Source organism: Protopterus annectens, chromosome 3.part0 (genome assembly GCF_019279795.1).
Source record: "Protopterus annectens isolate FY-2018-M chromosome 3.part0, PAN1.0, whole genome shotgun sequence".
Taxonomy (NCBI): Eukaryota; Metazoa; Chordata; order Ceratodontiformes; family Protopteridae; genus Protopterus; species Protopterus annectens.
In genome coordinates this window covers 38243138-38260435 of record NC_056731.1, presented here as the reverse complement: position 1 = coordinate 38260435, position 17298 = coordinate 38243138, and the positions used below count along the sequence as shown (strand labels likewise).

Sequence of the window (17298 nt, the reverse complement as noted above, 5' to 3'; positions counted from 1 at the left end):
CACCTTGAAGTTTATAAAGAGCATTCATTTAAATTTGTAATAACTGATCATCTTGATCTTGGACAGAGGGGTGGTTCAATGAATGAGTTTTCAGAACTAAAAGAATTACAAAGGCAACTTAGATTAAATGCTATGATTCCCCTGGGTTAAATGATTAATGTTCCATTAACAGTATTTTAAAACTGAAAGCTAACTTAGAAATATAATAATATTTTAAAATGGTTTTAAATACATATGTATGGGTTGCATTTATGTACAGCTAGTATTTTATATGGAAGATGTATTGATGTTGTTTTAATTTCATGTAAATTGTTCAATGTGTTAATTAGATACCCAATCAGATGATTTGGGCAGAGTATAAGAAGTGGCTGTTTGTAACTGTTCTTTATTCTGAAGAAATCTCGTGTATTTAGAGATGCAAGCGCTTAATAAATTCTATTACCAGTGGTCCTAGCCCTCGTACCATCCTTTTGTTTTTGTTATGTGGTTTAGGTGTTTATTTTCGTTTGACGTTTACCTTTGTGTTAAATATCAAAACACAAACCCACCAGCAAAAACACAACCACTCGGCTCAAAATGGACAATAGAACACGATTTATTCCAACTTGAAACAAAGAGAAATATTAAACATTAAAACAACAAACGACCTTTTGGATTTAAAATAGTAGTTATATGTTGTTTTAATGTTTGTCTTAGTTTCACATTGGAATAAACCATGTTGCAATGCTCATTTTGAGATGGGTTCTCTTTTCTGTGTGGGAAGATGTTATTGTTTATTTTATTGTATAATAACTGTAAGAGATTATAATTAATGATCTGTACTGTTAGTATTCGGATGCTAAGATTCTACCACATATTGTATCATTTTAAATTAAACTCATTGTCATAGTATTTATATATTAACCTATTGATGAAGTGTACCAACTAACGTTACTCTAAAAACAAAAAAAGACAACAGATGATTATGAGTTTGATCTAAGCCAGTGTCTTAATTAAATAGGCAGTTCACCACCCCGAAGCTATTTTATTTAAGAGAAATGGGGAAAATTCTCAGAGGTGAAGATCAAGAGGATGAAAAATATCAAATGAAGGATGACTAAGTAAACTGACAGATACAAAAGTGAGGTGAAAGGGTCATGTCAGTTCAAGTAGAAGTCATGGGGAAGGGTTTGTGAATCAGTAAAGTTCACCATCCAGACACAGTGAAGAAGGACAATGAGAGAATTGCAAAGACAAAAAGGAATGGGAATAGGAGGAAGAAGTTAATAGTAATTGGGAGATCTGTATCTATCACAAACAGACTAGGAGATTCCAAGCTCCAGGGTGGAGAAACAATAGGAATTTATAAAGGTCTTAGACCATGAGGGATTCAAATAACTGAAGTAGGACTTTACAGAAAAGGTTAAAGTTATGGAAGTGGTCTGATGCATTGAAAATGGGAATCATGGAAGTCTATGTTAATGCGTTGCTAGCCTTTACTTCATGATTTACTATAGGAGAAGGGAAAGAATACAAAGACAAATATGACAGAGTGGGATATTATAAGATCAAATTAAATTGTGCTGGTGAAGATGGTCAGGGAGGAATTAGGAGGCTGAGAGTAAATCAAATGAGAAAACAAGCTGTGGGAATAGCTCAGGAATGTGTATTCAAGACTATGGACAATTATGTGAGAAGACAAAATGGCAATAAGTGAACAAATCCAAACGTCTAGCTGAGAATGTAAACGTTTTGATATGGACAAAAAATAAGGCTGAAATGAGGGGTGGGGGTGCAGGATGCATATTACAAAGAATGTAGCAGAAAGATAACCCTAATAGCAAGTGCAGCAAAGACAAAAGTTGACAGGGAATTGGCAGAATGAATTAACAAGAGAGGCACGACATTTTAGGAACACTGCAGAAAAATAGAAAAGAGGGCTGTGCAAAGACCAAAGGGAGATCACAGAAGACTGAGGAAAGGAAGAGATACTGAATAAATACAACTAATGTCATCACTCACACCAATCCTTCAGTTTTGCTGCATATCAGTGAGTTACATTTCCTATTGTATCAGTTGCCAGACACATAAGACACCAAGAAGCAGAACGGCAATCACAGTTTTTTCATAGGAAATCCCTGGCAGTGTGAAAGTGTGTGCCACGAGAGCTTTCTTTGTTCTGAAATGATTTCCCTTCTTCATTTTGTACAAGAGTGCAGCTGGCATAACTATATATATATATATATATATATATATATATATATATATATATATATATATATAAAACTATATATATATATATATATATATATATATATATATATATATCTGTGTGTAAAAGGCTGGGGGTACAAGGGGGCTTGGCTTACATATTATGGGGTCCAGGGTTGTCCTAGCCCCTGTAAAAAATGCTTACAATTTAGTATTTTACACTTCTGCGTTTTGGGCATTAGATTCTGGCATTGTGGCATTAGGTTTTTGTTTTTCAGGTTTGAATAGTGAAACCTATCATTTCACTTCTTTCTTCCTCAGTGTTGGTATTTATCTAATTTTTAATTTAAACTAGTTTAAATATATTTGTTTGTGAGAAATAAATGAAACAGCAGGACATGCTGGAGGGACAGATTCCTGTCCCAGAGACTTCCCATACTCTGGAACAGCTACCCATCTATGTCAAGCAAAGTTCTTCATTAGCACTCTTCAAGAAAAATCTTGATGAGTGGATGGGAAATAGGAAATACACCCCAGGGATCACTTCTGTGTCTCTGCTCGACAGGGGCCAGGAAATTAACTTTCTAGGGTGGCGTAAGCCAGGGAACCTTGTTGGCTACGCTTATGTAGGCCCTTGGGCCGATAGCCTAGTACCTAACTATGGACCTATGAACCTATGAGCAAGGAAAAACATTGTTTCTCTTCTTTATTGTTATCACCTTATTTCTCTGCTATATAGTTTTTACTAGTCATGCTTTGGAGTAACAAAATTACTTATTTTCTTATATAACAGCATATATACTGACCTGACTTGTCATTTCTGAGGCTTTTATTGCTCTTTTGATATCAGGAATTTCAGTGTTGACTTCCATTCCTTTACCTTTGATTTCAGTTTCAAGGTCTTTTCTATATTCTTTCTGTAGAATAAAAAGAAGAAGAAAAATCAATATCTACATAGCACTTTATCTAATCTCGAAATATGTTAAACAATTACACATATTGTTAAGACAGAAAATAAAGTGATTGAACACACAGAAACAGCCAATATGTATAACATCTACCCTTCAAGCAGCCCAAGTATCATATACATCAGCTTCATGGGAAAGGAAAGCCAAGGTTCCAGGATACATATATATATATATATATATCTATATATATATATATATATATATATATATATATATATATATATATATATGTGTGTGTGTGTGTGTGTGTGTGTGTCTGTGTGTGTGTGCCTGTGTGCATGTGTGTGTGTGTTCATGGTCAGTTGGGCATTACATCAACATGCTTAAGGTTGATATATTAAAGTCGAACAGCACAACATCAATACGGGTCTGCACATGCTCCCAGGTAACTTCTCTGAACATGCAACATAACAATGTTTTTGCAGCAAGCAAGCCCCACCTGCACACTGACACCCCTTGCTAATTATTGTTGACTAAAGTGGGTCGACCACACAGCTATTGCTCAAACCAAGACTGAACAAACTTGCGGAAGCCATATACATACATATAAGCATGTCTTGCTTAATTAGTCTAGCCCCAGAAAGCTCCAACTCTTCTGCAGATATTTAATAAATGAAATATATGACAGACTGCATGCAAAAATATACACACAAACACAAAACATATGACAACCTATACCAATATCTATAAATACAAACAAAACATCATATACAAACAGCCTTCCAAGAAATACCATTACCCATCTAAATCAACCCACATTAATGGTATTTGTTTAAATTAACATGAATCAAAATGAACTAATAAAAACTAAAACAAAACAATAATCAGAAATATAGCACTGGAAAATGGCAATACTGACAAAATAGATTTGACTGTAACTAAACAGCTAAGCTAATGTTAATCTAATGAAAATGCATAACTGAACTATAAAACTAGCAAATTCGAAAATAACTCAGTACACAAGTGAAACATACAAGAAATGAATGGAGGTATTCAGAAATATTTGAAGTGCAGTGATGCACAAATAAATATCAAAGTTGTTGTAGCCCAATTCAGCCCTTTGCTGCTCAGCTGCATAGAAAGACAACCATTGTGCCAGTAGTCTGGGGGGAAAAAATGGCTGCTTAGTAACTTACAACAGCTGTTTTACTGACAACAGTCATGTTGCTGTACTGTAGAGAATTGTCTGTGCAATAAATATTCACGTGACCACCATGGCAGAAACAGTAATGTGGCATGCCTGAGTCTATATGTGTTCACACACACAGCTTAGTACCTTATTGCATCGATACAGGCACGGTGAACAGGCCACAGAAAATAAGCACAGCAAAGTGCCACCTCAGCCCATCATACATATGGGGAGAAATAGAGAGATAGAAAAGGCAGAAACACAGTGGTCAACTGCCCTTAACTTTCAGAGGCATCCCTGCTTCTATTTCAGAGTTTTAGTCTGCCCCGCCTAAAAATCTGTGAATATATATATATATATATATATATATATATATATATATATTTTTTTTTGGACAAATTGGTGGTTTACAGTCAGCAAATAATGGCAGTCATTAAAGGATTAAAGTCAGTGACTTTGTTTTCTTCAGAAAAAAAAATGATCTTGTCAACTTTTTTAAATCAGTAGTACAGATATTTCAGAACTGTCTCTGACTATGATAGGCTCTGACTCTGATTCTGAGAATAATATATATTTTAGGTATGAGTAGAAAAGGGAGCAAGAACAAGCAGAGGAACACACACAACTGAAGTTTTAAAGAAAGCTAGGTGGGGAAAAAGGGCATTTTTTGAGAAAGATGTCCATTTTACTTTCTGTAAGAAGAATTGTAGATAGAGAAAGCAGCAAGGAGCTTGTATTGGAAGGAATAAAGGAGTAAGGAAGGTAGCATGCGCAGAACAATGAACATAAAATGTAGAAAGTGAAAACAGGGATGGGATGGATAAAAAATTGGGGAAAATAGTGGAGAGAAACAAACATACAAGAAATGCAATGTGTGATAGGAAGGACTGGACTGCAAATGGTATGGAGAGTGGCACATAAAGATGGGGGACACCATGATGTGGTAAAAGTTGGGTATAGAGCGCCTTTCTGAAAGGACCAGAGGAGAAACCATGTACATGTCAATTGTCCTATGGCTGATATCATAGTCAGGCTATAGCCCTGGTGGCCCAATGATCTGGGCTACCACCTGTACTAGGAATTGCTTGAGGGTTCCAGTGCAGAAGTCCAGCTGCTGATGTACATTGGATGTAGCCATCCACCAAGGGGGGGGGGGCTCTCTATGCCACTCTTAGGAGATTAGCCTCTGCTTACCTCCTGATAAGTGGACATGGGTGCCACCAGTGAACAGTCTTGGTCATCTTCAGCAGAGTGACCTTCGTCTCCCTACTAAGAGACAGGCCCAGTAACTGCTGATGACGAAGCCCCAGGCATTTGGCTGGAGCAGACCCTTGAGGCTACCTCTGCTTCATACCTTACACCACAGCTAAACCTCCAGAAGTAGGACACAAAATCAGAAAGAAAAAATATAACACTTAGGCATAAATATCAATGATAACATTCTATGTCTGTAAATTAGTGGTATTACTTCACCTCAGATATGGTCTTGGGTTTTTGGATGACAGGGAGACTGCTCGGCTATAATCACCTGCATTAGAAGCTGTAGATAAGTACAAACTTACAGTTTTAAAAGTACTGTATTTAATTTTCTGTACCTAATTGCCTGTTTCACTGAACAGTGTGTGCTGTGTGTCTCTCTGCTATAAAAGGGGGTGTTGGTCTTCACACTTCTCTTTGTTAGCCTAGAGGGAGGGATTCCTCTGTAATTTAAATGCTAGCCACAAAGTTTGAAAAATCATTTTATGCTCAACTTCTGGGAGACTTGCTTGGCTATACTCACCTGCACTAGAATCTGAAGTTAAGTACAAACTTGCAGTTTTAAAAGTACAGTATTTCATTTTCTGTACCTAATTGTCTGTTTCACTGAACAGTGTGTGCTGTGTGTCTCTCTGCAGTTAGTCCCCCCTCCCTGTTTTTGTTTTGGTCTTAGTGTTGGTGGCTCTGAAATTGCCCACCCCTCCTGTAAGTCTGTATTTGAACACTCCTCCTGAGTCCATCTCATTTGCTCACTTAACCGAGTACAGTGAGATTATATTCTGAGTCTAGTGTTCACACTACTTAATACAGAGAGATTTGAGAAGGCCAACCCACTTAGGTTCTTCCTTCCTTTCTCCTTGCCCTTTACTAAAAAAAAATGCACTTTATTCATCTTACTGTATTTGTGTTTCCTCCTACTTTATTTTGCTTTTGCCTCTTCTTAAAAGTACTCAATTGTATTTATTCTGCTGCATTTATTACTGCTTGGTAGTAGCCTGATTAAATTGTAACTGTTATTCTAAGTATTTTGGTTTAAGCACTTGGGCTTCATACCGGTTGTTTTACATTAAGAAGGTTTGTGATCTGCACTGTTGTGGCAGGACAGGTAGCGTACATCCTTCTAAGCTGGGAATTGCTGATTGAAGGCTCAGTGTCTGCTATTCTAAAAGTGTATTAGATCTGGTTTAAGCACTTGGGCTTCAGGCCAGTTATTCTACATTAAGAAGGTTTGTGTTTATTTGAACTGTTTCTTTCTGAAATTGGTGTGCCTTGTTGCTTTAGCATAGGACCAGATTCAGGCCTGCTGAATCTAGCTTTGTTTGTATAACTTGAGCACTGATCCAGGCCATCTTTTTTTGGAGAAGGTTGTTTGATTGAAGACTGCTGGAACAGGGTGCAGTTTTGAGCTTTTTTTTGGTTAATTGGGTAACTTGTTTAAATCAGTTTGTTCATTTTCTATTGCTTTATATATATATATATATATATATATATATATATATACATATATATATATATATATATATATATATATATATATATATATATATATAAATTGCACTTTATTCATCTGCTTTTACTGTATTTGTGTTTCTTCCTACTTATTATTGGGGGCATTGACTACAACTCTGAATTGAGATATATAACAATAAGTATCCTTTTCTGTGCATTTAGTGGTTTTTTTTATTGTATCTGCTTTATTTTCTGAAAAAAATATATATATACTTGTTTCACCACCTTTCTAAGCTAGTATAGTCCAGTTTTCAGGTTAGTGCTGAATTCAAGGCTGTGTTACAAATCTCTGTGTTTGCCCATACCTTACTTGGATAGAAGGAAGTTTCTCTGTTCACCTGTGAGAGAGGGGAGCTTTGAGCAGCCTATGTGTCCCTGGAGGACTGGTTTCAGCCCAGAAACTACTAGTTTACTGGCCATTTTGGGCTAATTTATATCTCTTTCATTTCCCTGCTATAAAAACCGCATTTTCCCAGCTTTGCATGCTGGGCAGCACTGCTTAGCTAGGTTATAGCTATTCCCAGGTCCACAAAGTCTCCTCTTCATTTTTTCCCTTGGAACTAGACAAACTTTCAACTTAAGCACTCAAGCCATTCATTTCTCAGCCCTGCACTTGCTCAAAACTCATAGCAAGCACTTATAAATCCTAGCACTAGACCCCCCTATAGTGTACATAAGGACAATGCTCTCTATTCGACCTTACCAGCCATTCAGTAAAACAGTTCACAGTACCTATCCAGGCATGCCCAAAGGGCAGTTTCAGGTGTACTCTACAGTCCAACTGGTGAATCTGGGTATTTTGAGGCAATGTTGCAACTGCCTCATGTATACAGACAACCCTCTCCTCCTACCACCAAACACTAATACATGCGAGAGATGCAATTATACAGCCAAACTGGAGGCTAAGCACTCTCAACCAAAGACTGGATCAGACAGTCAAGAAGAGAAGGGAAATACTGACATCACACCACCAGTCTCACACAGACCCATTAAACCAGCACCGGCAAAAAACACACATAAATACACAAAAACATACTCGGAAGCTCTAAATAAAAATCTGCAAAAGCAACAGAGACCTCCAAAGCAGACATCCAAGCAACCTCCACCCCCAACACACACCATTAAACACATACTTCACAAAACCAGTGTGCCACACAATCACAGCCCTTAAGGCAAAATAACATACCCAACATACTAGTAATAGGTGACTCTATAGTCAGCCACACTGACATCCCATTCACTAGGCTGAATAAGAAGAAGGTTACTGTTAGCTGCTTGTTGGATGCCAGGATCCGCCACATAACACAAGCACTCAGGTGACTTCAGAAGAAGTACAAATACGACTCTGTCATTATCCATGTTGGTGTAAATGACCTGAGCCATACCTCCCTGGACTACATGAAAAGAGACATGGAAGAGCTCTCTGATCACATAGCCCAGGCCGGTATGACCCTGACCATGAGTAGCATCTGACCCTCACCAAGAATGATACCATGGTATAAAGAAAAAATTATCAATTTCAACAATTGGCTAAGTTTCTGGTGTCATTCAAAGGGGGTCCACTGTCTGTCCACCTGGGATGACATACTCAACAAGCCACGCTGCTTCACTAGAGACGGCTTGCACCTGTCACCCTTAGGCTTTCGAATACTGGCCAAGGCTCTTGCCACCCTCATAGTGCCTGTTTTAGGCAAGGCTCAAAAGACAAACCCACTGCTGTAAATAGCACAAGTAACAAAAATCTGAGGGTAATGCTACTCAATGCCAGAAGTCTAAACCTCAAAAATGCACATACTGGAGGCACTAGAAAATTGATATATGTGCAGTAACAGAAACCTGGTTTAAGGCTCCAAAGAGCACCCCAGCACTACCAGGCTACAACTCATAACATACATTTCAGCCACAGAATCCGGACCAAAATACAAAAGGCGGGGGCATATCCATATTTATCAAGGATACCCACACCTCCAGGTTAGTGGCACAGCACGATGATTCAGAGATCATCCACATGCAACTAACAATGGGCAAAACTGCAATTCAAATTGTAGCTTGCTACAGATCACCCACCATGTCCCAGGACCCCCATTCCACATTTCTGGAAACAATGAGAAACATAAAGGTCCTACCAAACTCCCTAATATTAGGTGATTTCAATTACCCACATATTAACTGGGAGAACTACTCAAGTACTAACTCCCTTGCCCAACATTTCCTAGAATTTATAAACTCAAATGCCCTGGATCAACTAATCAACACTCCCACCAGAGGTGACAACATATTGGACCTGGTCATCACCAACATGGGCAACCGGTGTTCCACACTGGAGGTCAACCCCTTGCTGGTTAGATCTGACCATAAACAAATCACTTTGGATATCCATATTCCACCCCCACCCCCGGACAAGGAAACCACCATGAAAAACTTTTCAAAAGAAAACTTCATGTTACTTAAGACCAAGGTGGAAAGCTTCAAAGCCCCCATGCTAAAGGATAATGCTGTCCAAGCTGCAAAATCCTTTATTAATGCATTCTACGGGCACCTACAAGAATGCATGGATCGTGCTATCCCAAGCAAAACCAAGACTCACTCCACCAAGAAAAGGAAACCAGTCTGGTGGACCCCTGCCATAAACAAGCTATACAATAGAAGGAGGAAACTAGTACAGAAAAGAGTAAAATCCCAAGAAGGGAAGACATCCCTGATCAGTATCAGTAAGAAACTATGATCCCTCATAAAATCGTCCAAGGCGAGCTTCGAAAGAAAAATTGCCAAGGACTCCAAAGATAACCACAAGGCATTCTTTAACTATGTCAAGAATCTAAGTGGCAATGCTCAGATCTGCTTGGGGTTAGTGCAGAATGGCACAAAATACACTGAACCAACTGATATTGCCAACATCCTGGCAGACAAGTTCAGTGCAAATTTCTCCTCCCTCAACCCTAAAAGGGCCCATAACCATACCAGAAGAATGTAGAGCCCTTGAAATCACAGACACTCAGGTTAAAACAGCCCTATCCAAAGCCAAAAACACAGCATCAATGGGACTGGCCGGTGTCCCAGGCTGCATCCTACACAAGCTCAAAGACGAACTAACCCCTCACCTAAACACACTGTTCAAACTCAGCCTCTCCACAGGCCACATACCCATAGAGTAGTGCACAGCAATGGTTATTCCGCTCCACAAAGGTGGAACCACAACAGACCCCAGGAACTATCGCCCTATAAGCCTGACTAGCTTGGTCTGCAAGGCTATGGAGTGCATCATCATGGAACTCATTAAGAGAGACATTGAGAACCTCCAAACACTGGACCCTACCCAGTTCAGCTTTGTTAAGGGCAGATCATACCTCCAAAACCTGGTGGACTTCTTTGAGACAGTTACCAATACTATAGATGAGGGAAAGGTGGTACACATAGCCTACCTACACCTCACAAAGGCCTTCAACACCATTCCCCATTCTGGTATTATAGACAAGCACACCAGCCTGAACATAAACCCATATGTCACAAGATGGGTTGTCAACTGGCTCACAGACAGAACCTACATGGTGAGAGTTGCGGAAGCTAGGTCTGACTCTAAACCAGTTACAAGTGACATTCAGCAGGGCTCAGTCCTAGGACCCCTCCTGTGCGGCATATACTTCTCAGAAGTACAGGCAAGCACAGGATGACTATGCCTGACCAAGTTTGCAGACGACTGCAAACTAGGGGTTATAATTGACTCTACAGCTGACACAGACATCCTCCAAAAGGGTCTCACTGAGCCGCATACCTGGTGTCAAAATCATGACCTGAAGCTAAATGCCAAAAAGTACATAGTCATCCCCTTTGGAAAAAGCACATAGGTGGTAGTCCCCTAAATAAGGAAGACATAATAAGGGATCTGGGGACCCAAGTAGATAGTAATCTCACCTTTGATAATCACATTGCCAAAGTGGTTAGAAAATTCTTCTACGTGACCCACCTAATCACAAAAAGGTTCGCATCTAGATCAAAAGAGGTCATTGTGCCCCTCTACTCATCACTCATCAGACCCATCATAGAGTACAACGCCCCATTTGGGATGTACCTTACAAGACACCTGCACCAGCTGGAAAGACCACAGAAGTACCTCGCCAAGAGGATCACTGGCCTCAAACAGATGCCCTATGCAGCTCAACTGAAGAAACTCCAGCTGTACTCGGTTGCATACCACCTACTCAGAGGTGATCTCTGCCTGACATACAAGGCCATGTCCAACCCAGAATCGATGGACATGCTCCACCTAAAGAAAACCTTATCTGCTCGAGCCACATGCTCTAGGGATCTAAACCTCACCACAACAATAAATAGGATGTGCTGGAGGGATGGATTCCTGTCCCAGAGACTTCCCATGCTTTGGAACAAGATTTCAATCTACATTAGGCAGAGCTCCTCACTAACACTCTTCAAGAGAAACCTTGACGATTGGCTGGGAAACAGAATGTTTACCCCGGGGATCACTTCAGTGGCTCTGCTGGACAGAGGTGCAGGGAACTAATCTAAGGGAGTGATGAACGCCAACACATTCTGGCTAGGCTTATTAATGCCTTCGGGCAGAAGTACCTACCTATGAACCTAAGACATAATTCATGTTCCAAGAAATATTATGTAACACTTGCACCACACAACAGAGGAAACCATTATGACTGGCTGTCTGCCATATCAATTGGACAGCATATCCTGTCCTGTATAGTTGATAATGTGTACACCTACCAGCTTGATGGCCATCTGTAAATTCACCCTGCAAGACATGCTGGTAGAGGTTGCATGTGTGTCACATGTGAAAATCATGAGAAATGTCTGTATGTGTACGTACACATATACATATATATAGATAAATAAATGGCTCTATCTATCTATATCAATATATATATATATATATATATATATATATATATATATATATATATATTAAAACCAAAGGGTAAAAAGGTCACACAGATAAACCATTTAGTCAAAACTGCAAGAAAAACCCAGACAAACTGGAGTTTTCACTGTGTGATACCTTAGGCCTCCTTTAACAGAGGTCCATGGGGTATATGCAAATTATCCCTTAAGGACATCAAGTGTTTCAGCTACTTAAAAAGTAAAGTTTTGGACATTCAGAAGCCATGTAGTGAAAGACATAAATAAAGACATTGCTCATGCTTCTCATATATGGCACACATACAACCTCTACAATTTCTTGCAGGGTAACTTTATAGATGGAAATATGTTGTATAATAGCTGAGCTCTTTCAACCTCTAGGATCTTCTTCAGAACACTGAAAATAAGTGAAACTAATTAAGTATTCTAATACACACACCCCTTGGGTCACATGACCAAATAATTAATCATGTATTAAATGCAACATAAAAACATACAGAAAACGGTCAAAAAATAATATGAATACAATAAAACAAAACCACAAAATTCTATTTAAATTTTTTGTTGTTTTGCTTTCTCTTGAGGATCACCTTATAGTTCACATTATTATTTAACCCAGGTGCATGATAAGTGAAAACAAAATTTTCTATTTCAATTCCTTGTATTCGAGGTGTCCTGACTGTTGCCATTAAAATCACCAATGACATAATCAATGACACTGTGAAGCCTGTCAGCCTAGCTAGATAAAATTTTATAAATAATATCTCATTTGTAAATATTAATATAATCCACAGGCTTGGTTTATAAATGTAAAGAGAACTATATGCTATGACTAAATTATATATTGTTCTGTGCTTCAAAAATGTAACCACAGTGCACCCTGCTGGAAGAAACCTGATAAGTCAAGCATTTTAGGACTGTTTGATCTCAAAGCCTGGAGACAGGATGTCTGGACTAAGGAATTCTTTCTGTTGTCTTAGGACAGGCGTTAATTACTAGATTTTATATGTAAAATGTCTTTTATTGCTGTGGCTTCCTGTAGGTGCAGATTGCAAAAAGGAATGTAAATTTTGAGTTTCTGTGAGCCTGGGAAACTAAATCAGAACTGTTAAGAATGATGTAATCTGAAATGACTCAGCAGTACTGTGTTATCAATTTAAAACTTTCCCAGAGAGAAAGATAGAGCATTTGGATTTTGTCTGAAGGAAATCCACTCACCAGCACTTGCTTGCTCTGTAAGTAAGATATTTATTTAGAACAGCGATGTCTCTTAGAGATAGATAAAAATAGCCATATCAGTCTAGCTGTTTTCTATGTTTATGTCAGACAATTCTACAATATTGTTTTAAAACATTTTCCTGTGATTTTTGAACTCTGTAATGTCATTGTGTTGAAGTACTAATATTTTTCTTGTGTTTTTATTATTTATTATTAAATATTTTTAAACCTTTCAATTGTGGCTGTTTTGTGTACAGATAATTTAAGTTCTAGAATACATTTATGTATTTAGTGATACTGTACTAAGCCACTCCAGAATAGCCTTATACCTGGGTTACACTTACTATTTGGATAACAGTAATATTACACAGTGAAATTGGTCACCCTTTGGGAAGGGCCTTATTAGTAGCTGATATTAGTTGTTGATGGCAGTGATTTCTACCTTATAGTCTGGAGAGAAGGAGGCATAGCTGGAGAACCTGTGCCAGCCTTCCCCAGGAGTGTCTGTGTGCTGTTTATAACTCATATCTCAAAGTGTGTGTGTGGCAGCTACTTGGGCAGGGACATGAAACAGAGGTTGAACAGAGAGGGTGCTGGAGATTTTAGCTTTACCACGAGGCTGAGATCTGTACCATACAGCTGTGCCAGTGGGAAGTTTTACTGGGGATATGGAGAGAAAGGGAGAAACCAGCCCCAGACTGACTGTGATCTCTGTGTGTTCTTAAGAGAAAATGTACTTTACTGTGTGTGTGCACTTGATATCCTTCCAATGTGCACGCCCCTCACTGGTGTTAGTGGTGAGGATTGAGGCTCCTTAATTACTGGGCCAGTGAACGGGCATCACAGACACAAAAATATATTTTTTTAAAGTCTTACATTCAATTGAATGTTTACTTAGAGCATTGTCCATGTTTTTTAGTTTTTATTGCATATTGATGTTCATAAACTCATTTCCTTAATTCCTTATTAGTTTTTTTAACATAGAATTCTTCATAGGTTGAACACTTGGCCAAATAAACCACATATTTTGAACCAGAGGTAAAGACAAATGGTACCAGATGGGTTCTGTCTTTTGATGTTTGTGAAATTGGAACTTTCTAAAATGTACCTATGCATTGAATAGCGATGACATTTGTAAGTCCCTCTCTTTTCACCTGTGTACCTTTCTCCTTCTTTCTGTAAAAAAATGTTGATGTGCTGAGCTTTCTTGTTAATAATATGAGGTTTGCCAACCATAATTTTGTTAAATTCTTCACTAGCACCCAATATTCTCCATTTGTTATAAATCACTCTCTTTATAGCTTCACTATCCAACAAGAAAATCAATGGCATGGAGAGTGACCATTCCCAGTGATTATAACTGACACCTTGTTGTTGACACTGTCTTGTGCTGTTACTCTTCTAATGATACTACCTGGATCTCCCCTGTGTAAAAACGTATTGTGCATTGCTTTAAGGAAACTGTCTAAAGAACCAACATCCGTCATTAATCGCCTTAACCTTACAAACTGAACCTAGATAATGTTTCATGTATGTGGAATGCATGCTAGAGTAATGTAAAATGTCATTGCTAGAAACAGCAATGTTGTATTTTACACACAATTAATTATTTGGTCATGCGTCCCGAGGGGTGTATGTATTAGTTTCACTTATTTTCATTGGTCTGAAGAAGACCCTTGAGATCTAAAGATCTCAACTACTAAAATATATTTATGTAACAGCATCCTCTTTCTGACAGTGGTGTTTTTTAGTTCCATGAAAGTATTTTCATTTATTGCAGTTTGAAAAAACAGTATAAAGAATCTTTTCTGCATTGCTATTGTAACCAGAAGAAACGAAAGGTCAGTGTATGACATGTTTACATGTTCATTATCTTTACAACTGAGCTGTTTCTCTGATTCACATTTGATACACAAAGAAAGCTTCAAAATTGTCTTTCAAGTGAGAGGGAGAGGACATTAGTCAGGTTAATTTACTGTGGCTGTTATGAAGTCCAGTTTCTAGGATGAAAGTGCTTAACTATAATTGATATTAAAAGAATTACCATTGTATATTGGATGTATTTCCACAAAACAGCCAGTTTACTCTGTGTCTTGGTGTTTTTGGTTAACTATTTACAGCATACTCTATCTTTGTGAATTCCAAAACAAGCACAGCCATACATGATAACCCTGGAGGAAATTTGTGTCTACCCATCCAGTCATCAAGACTAGCCTTAAAGGCAGACAAAGTAGCACTTTGCTTAACTTGCAGTATTCTTACAAAGCTTAGCTTTCTTTTAAAGAAAATTTGATCAGACCCACTGCACTTAAAATATAGGCATTAAATATATGCTAAAAGTATAGAATATTATTTGAAAACTACCATTCCCACAATTATTTCCATGTACCACTCAGGTTAGTCATAATCACATCAAACCAATATTCAAATAATAAGACTTGAAAACAACTATTATTTAATAAATATCACCATACAAAAATATTGCTTTAGTCATTGGTGCCTCCAAGGAATGTGATAAAATACATTATGCTTTACTCTCTTGTACCATTGTGCTTAATTGGATTCCTAGAGTACTTTATCAACTACAGTAAACACAAGTCTCTATGAATGGTGACTTAAAAATTATTCTTATTACAAATGGCTCAAGAAAAGGTTTCCTACTTTTTTCCTATTCTTTCCATGTTTGTATAGAACTCCTCTGTCTTTGCTTGCTAAATAAATGTTATTACTATTAACCACAGTTTAAAGAAAATAGAACATCCTTTGCCACATTTGCAAATTATGAAAATGTCTACTTTCAACATCTTACATTAGATATTCTGAACATCTTAAAAGCTATCCAGTATTTTTTCAAATGTCTTAAACTGCAAATTAAATCTAACCAAATCAATTATGTTCCCTCTGTTTGAGCACAATGTGCTCGTCAATCTAATAGATTTACCAGGATTAATAAACATACCTAATCTCATGGATTTATCAGTAACATTCTCGCAAACAATCATCAAATTCACATCAAACCAATGTTTTAAAAAGTTTGCAGTCTTCTGAAATAAATGTAAACATATGGTCAGGCATTAAATAAAAATTAATATCTTTTTTCAGACATCCATATGCCATTATATTCCACTAAAACATTTTAAAAATAATTTCTAAACTAAGATGTTTTATACAGTTCCCTTAACAGATTAGTTTCTTTATAAATTATTTCTGCCTAAATAATCAGGTGGCAAAAATGTATCACACATAACTACATATTACCCAGATTTAGTATGTACATAATCCAAACTAAATTAGTGGCAATTTCTTTGGAAATACACACACATCTGGCACAAATTAATTACATCTGTGACTCCCACGCACTGGCCCATTAATCATGGAGCCTCAATCCTCACCACTAGCATCACTGAGGGATGTACACATTGGGGGATAACAAGTACACACACAGTAAAGTACAATTTCCCTTAAGAACATACAGAGTTCACAATCAGTCTACGGCTGGTTTCTCCTTTTCTCTCCAGATCCCAAATTAGCCTCCCCACTGGCACAGCTCTAGGGTTCAGATCTCAGTCGAGTAGTCAAGCCAAAACTTCCAGTACCCTCTCTGTCCAACCAGTGCTTCATATCCCTGCCCAAGTAGCTGACACACATACACACACACTTTTAGATTTGGTTTATATACAAACACACAGACACTCCTGTGGAAGGCTGGCACAGGTTCTCCAGCTATGCCCCCTCCTGCCAGGCTATAAGGTAGTAATCACTGCCACCAACTACTCTTATCAGCTACTAATAAGGCCCTTCCCAAAGGGTGACCCACTTCACTGTGTAATATTACTGTTATCCAAACAGTGTGTGACTGAGCAGCAAGATTATTGGAGTGGCCTGGACAGTATCACCAAATACATGCAATGTACTCTAAGAGCTTAAATTATCTCTACACAAAACAGCCACAGCTGAAAGATTTAAAAATATGTAATAATAAATAATAAAAACATTAAACAATACTTATTACTTCAACACAATGACATTACAGAGTTCACAGATCACAGGAACTTTTAAAACAATATTGTAGGATAGTCTGACATAAATATAGAAAAACAGCTAGACTAATCTGTCTAAATTCCTATCTAACTCTAAGAG

General features: G+C 37.9%; 1 protein-coding gene across 3 annotated transcripts in view; it reads right to left on the bottom strand.

Moving 5' to 3' along the window:
• LOC122796246 (nebulette-like) overlaps positions 1 to 17298 on the bottom strand; it is a 1283698-nt gene that overhangs the window by 579225 nt on the left and 687175 nt on the right. For all 3 annotated transcript variants that reach the window (XM_044064567.1, XM_044064568.1, XM_044064569.1), the window contains one exon: positions 2997 to 3107. In XM_044064567.1, coding sequence (XP_043920502.1) covers positions 2997 to 3107 — 111 coding nt within the window. The remainder of the gene's footprint in view (positions 1 to 2996; positions 3108 to 17298) is intronic.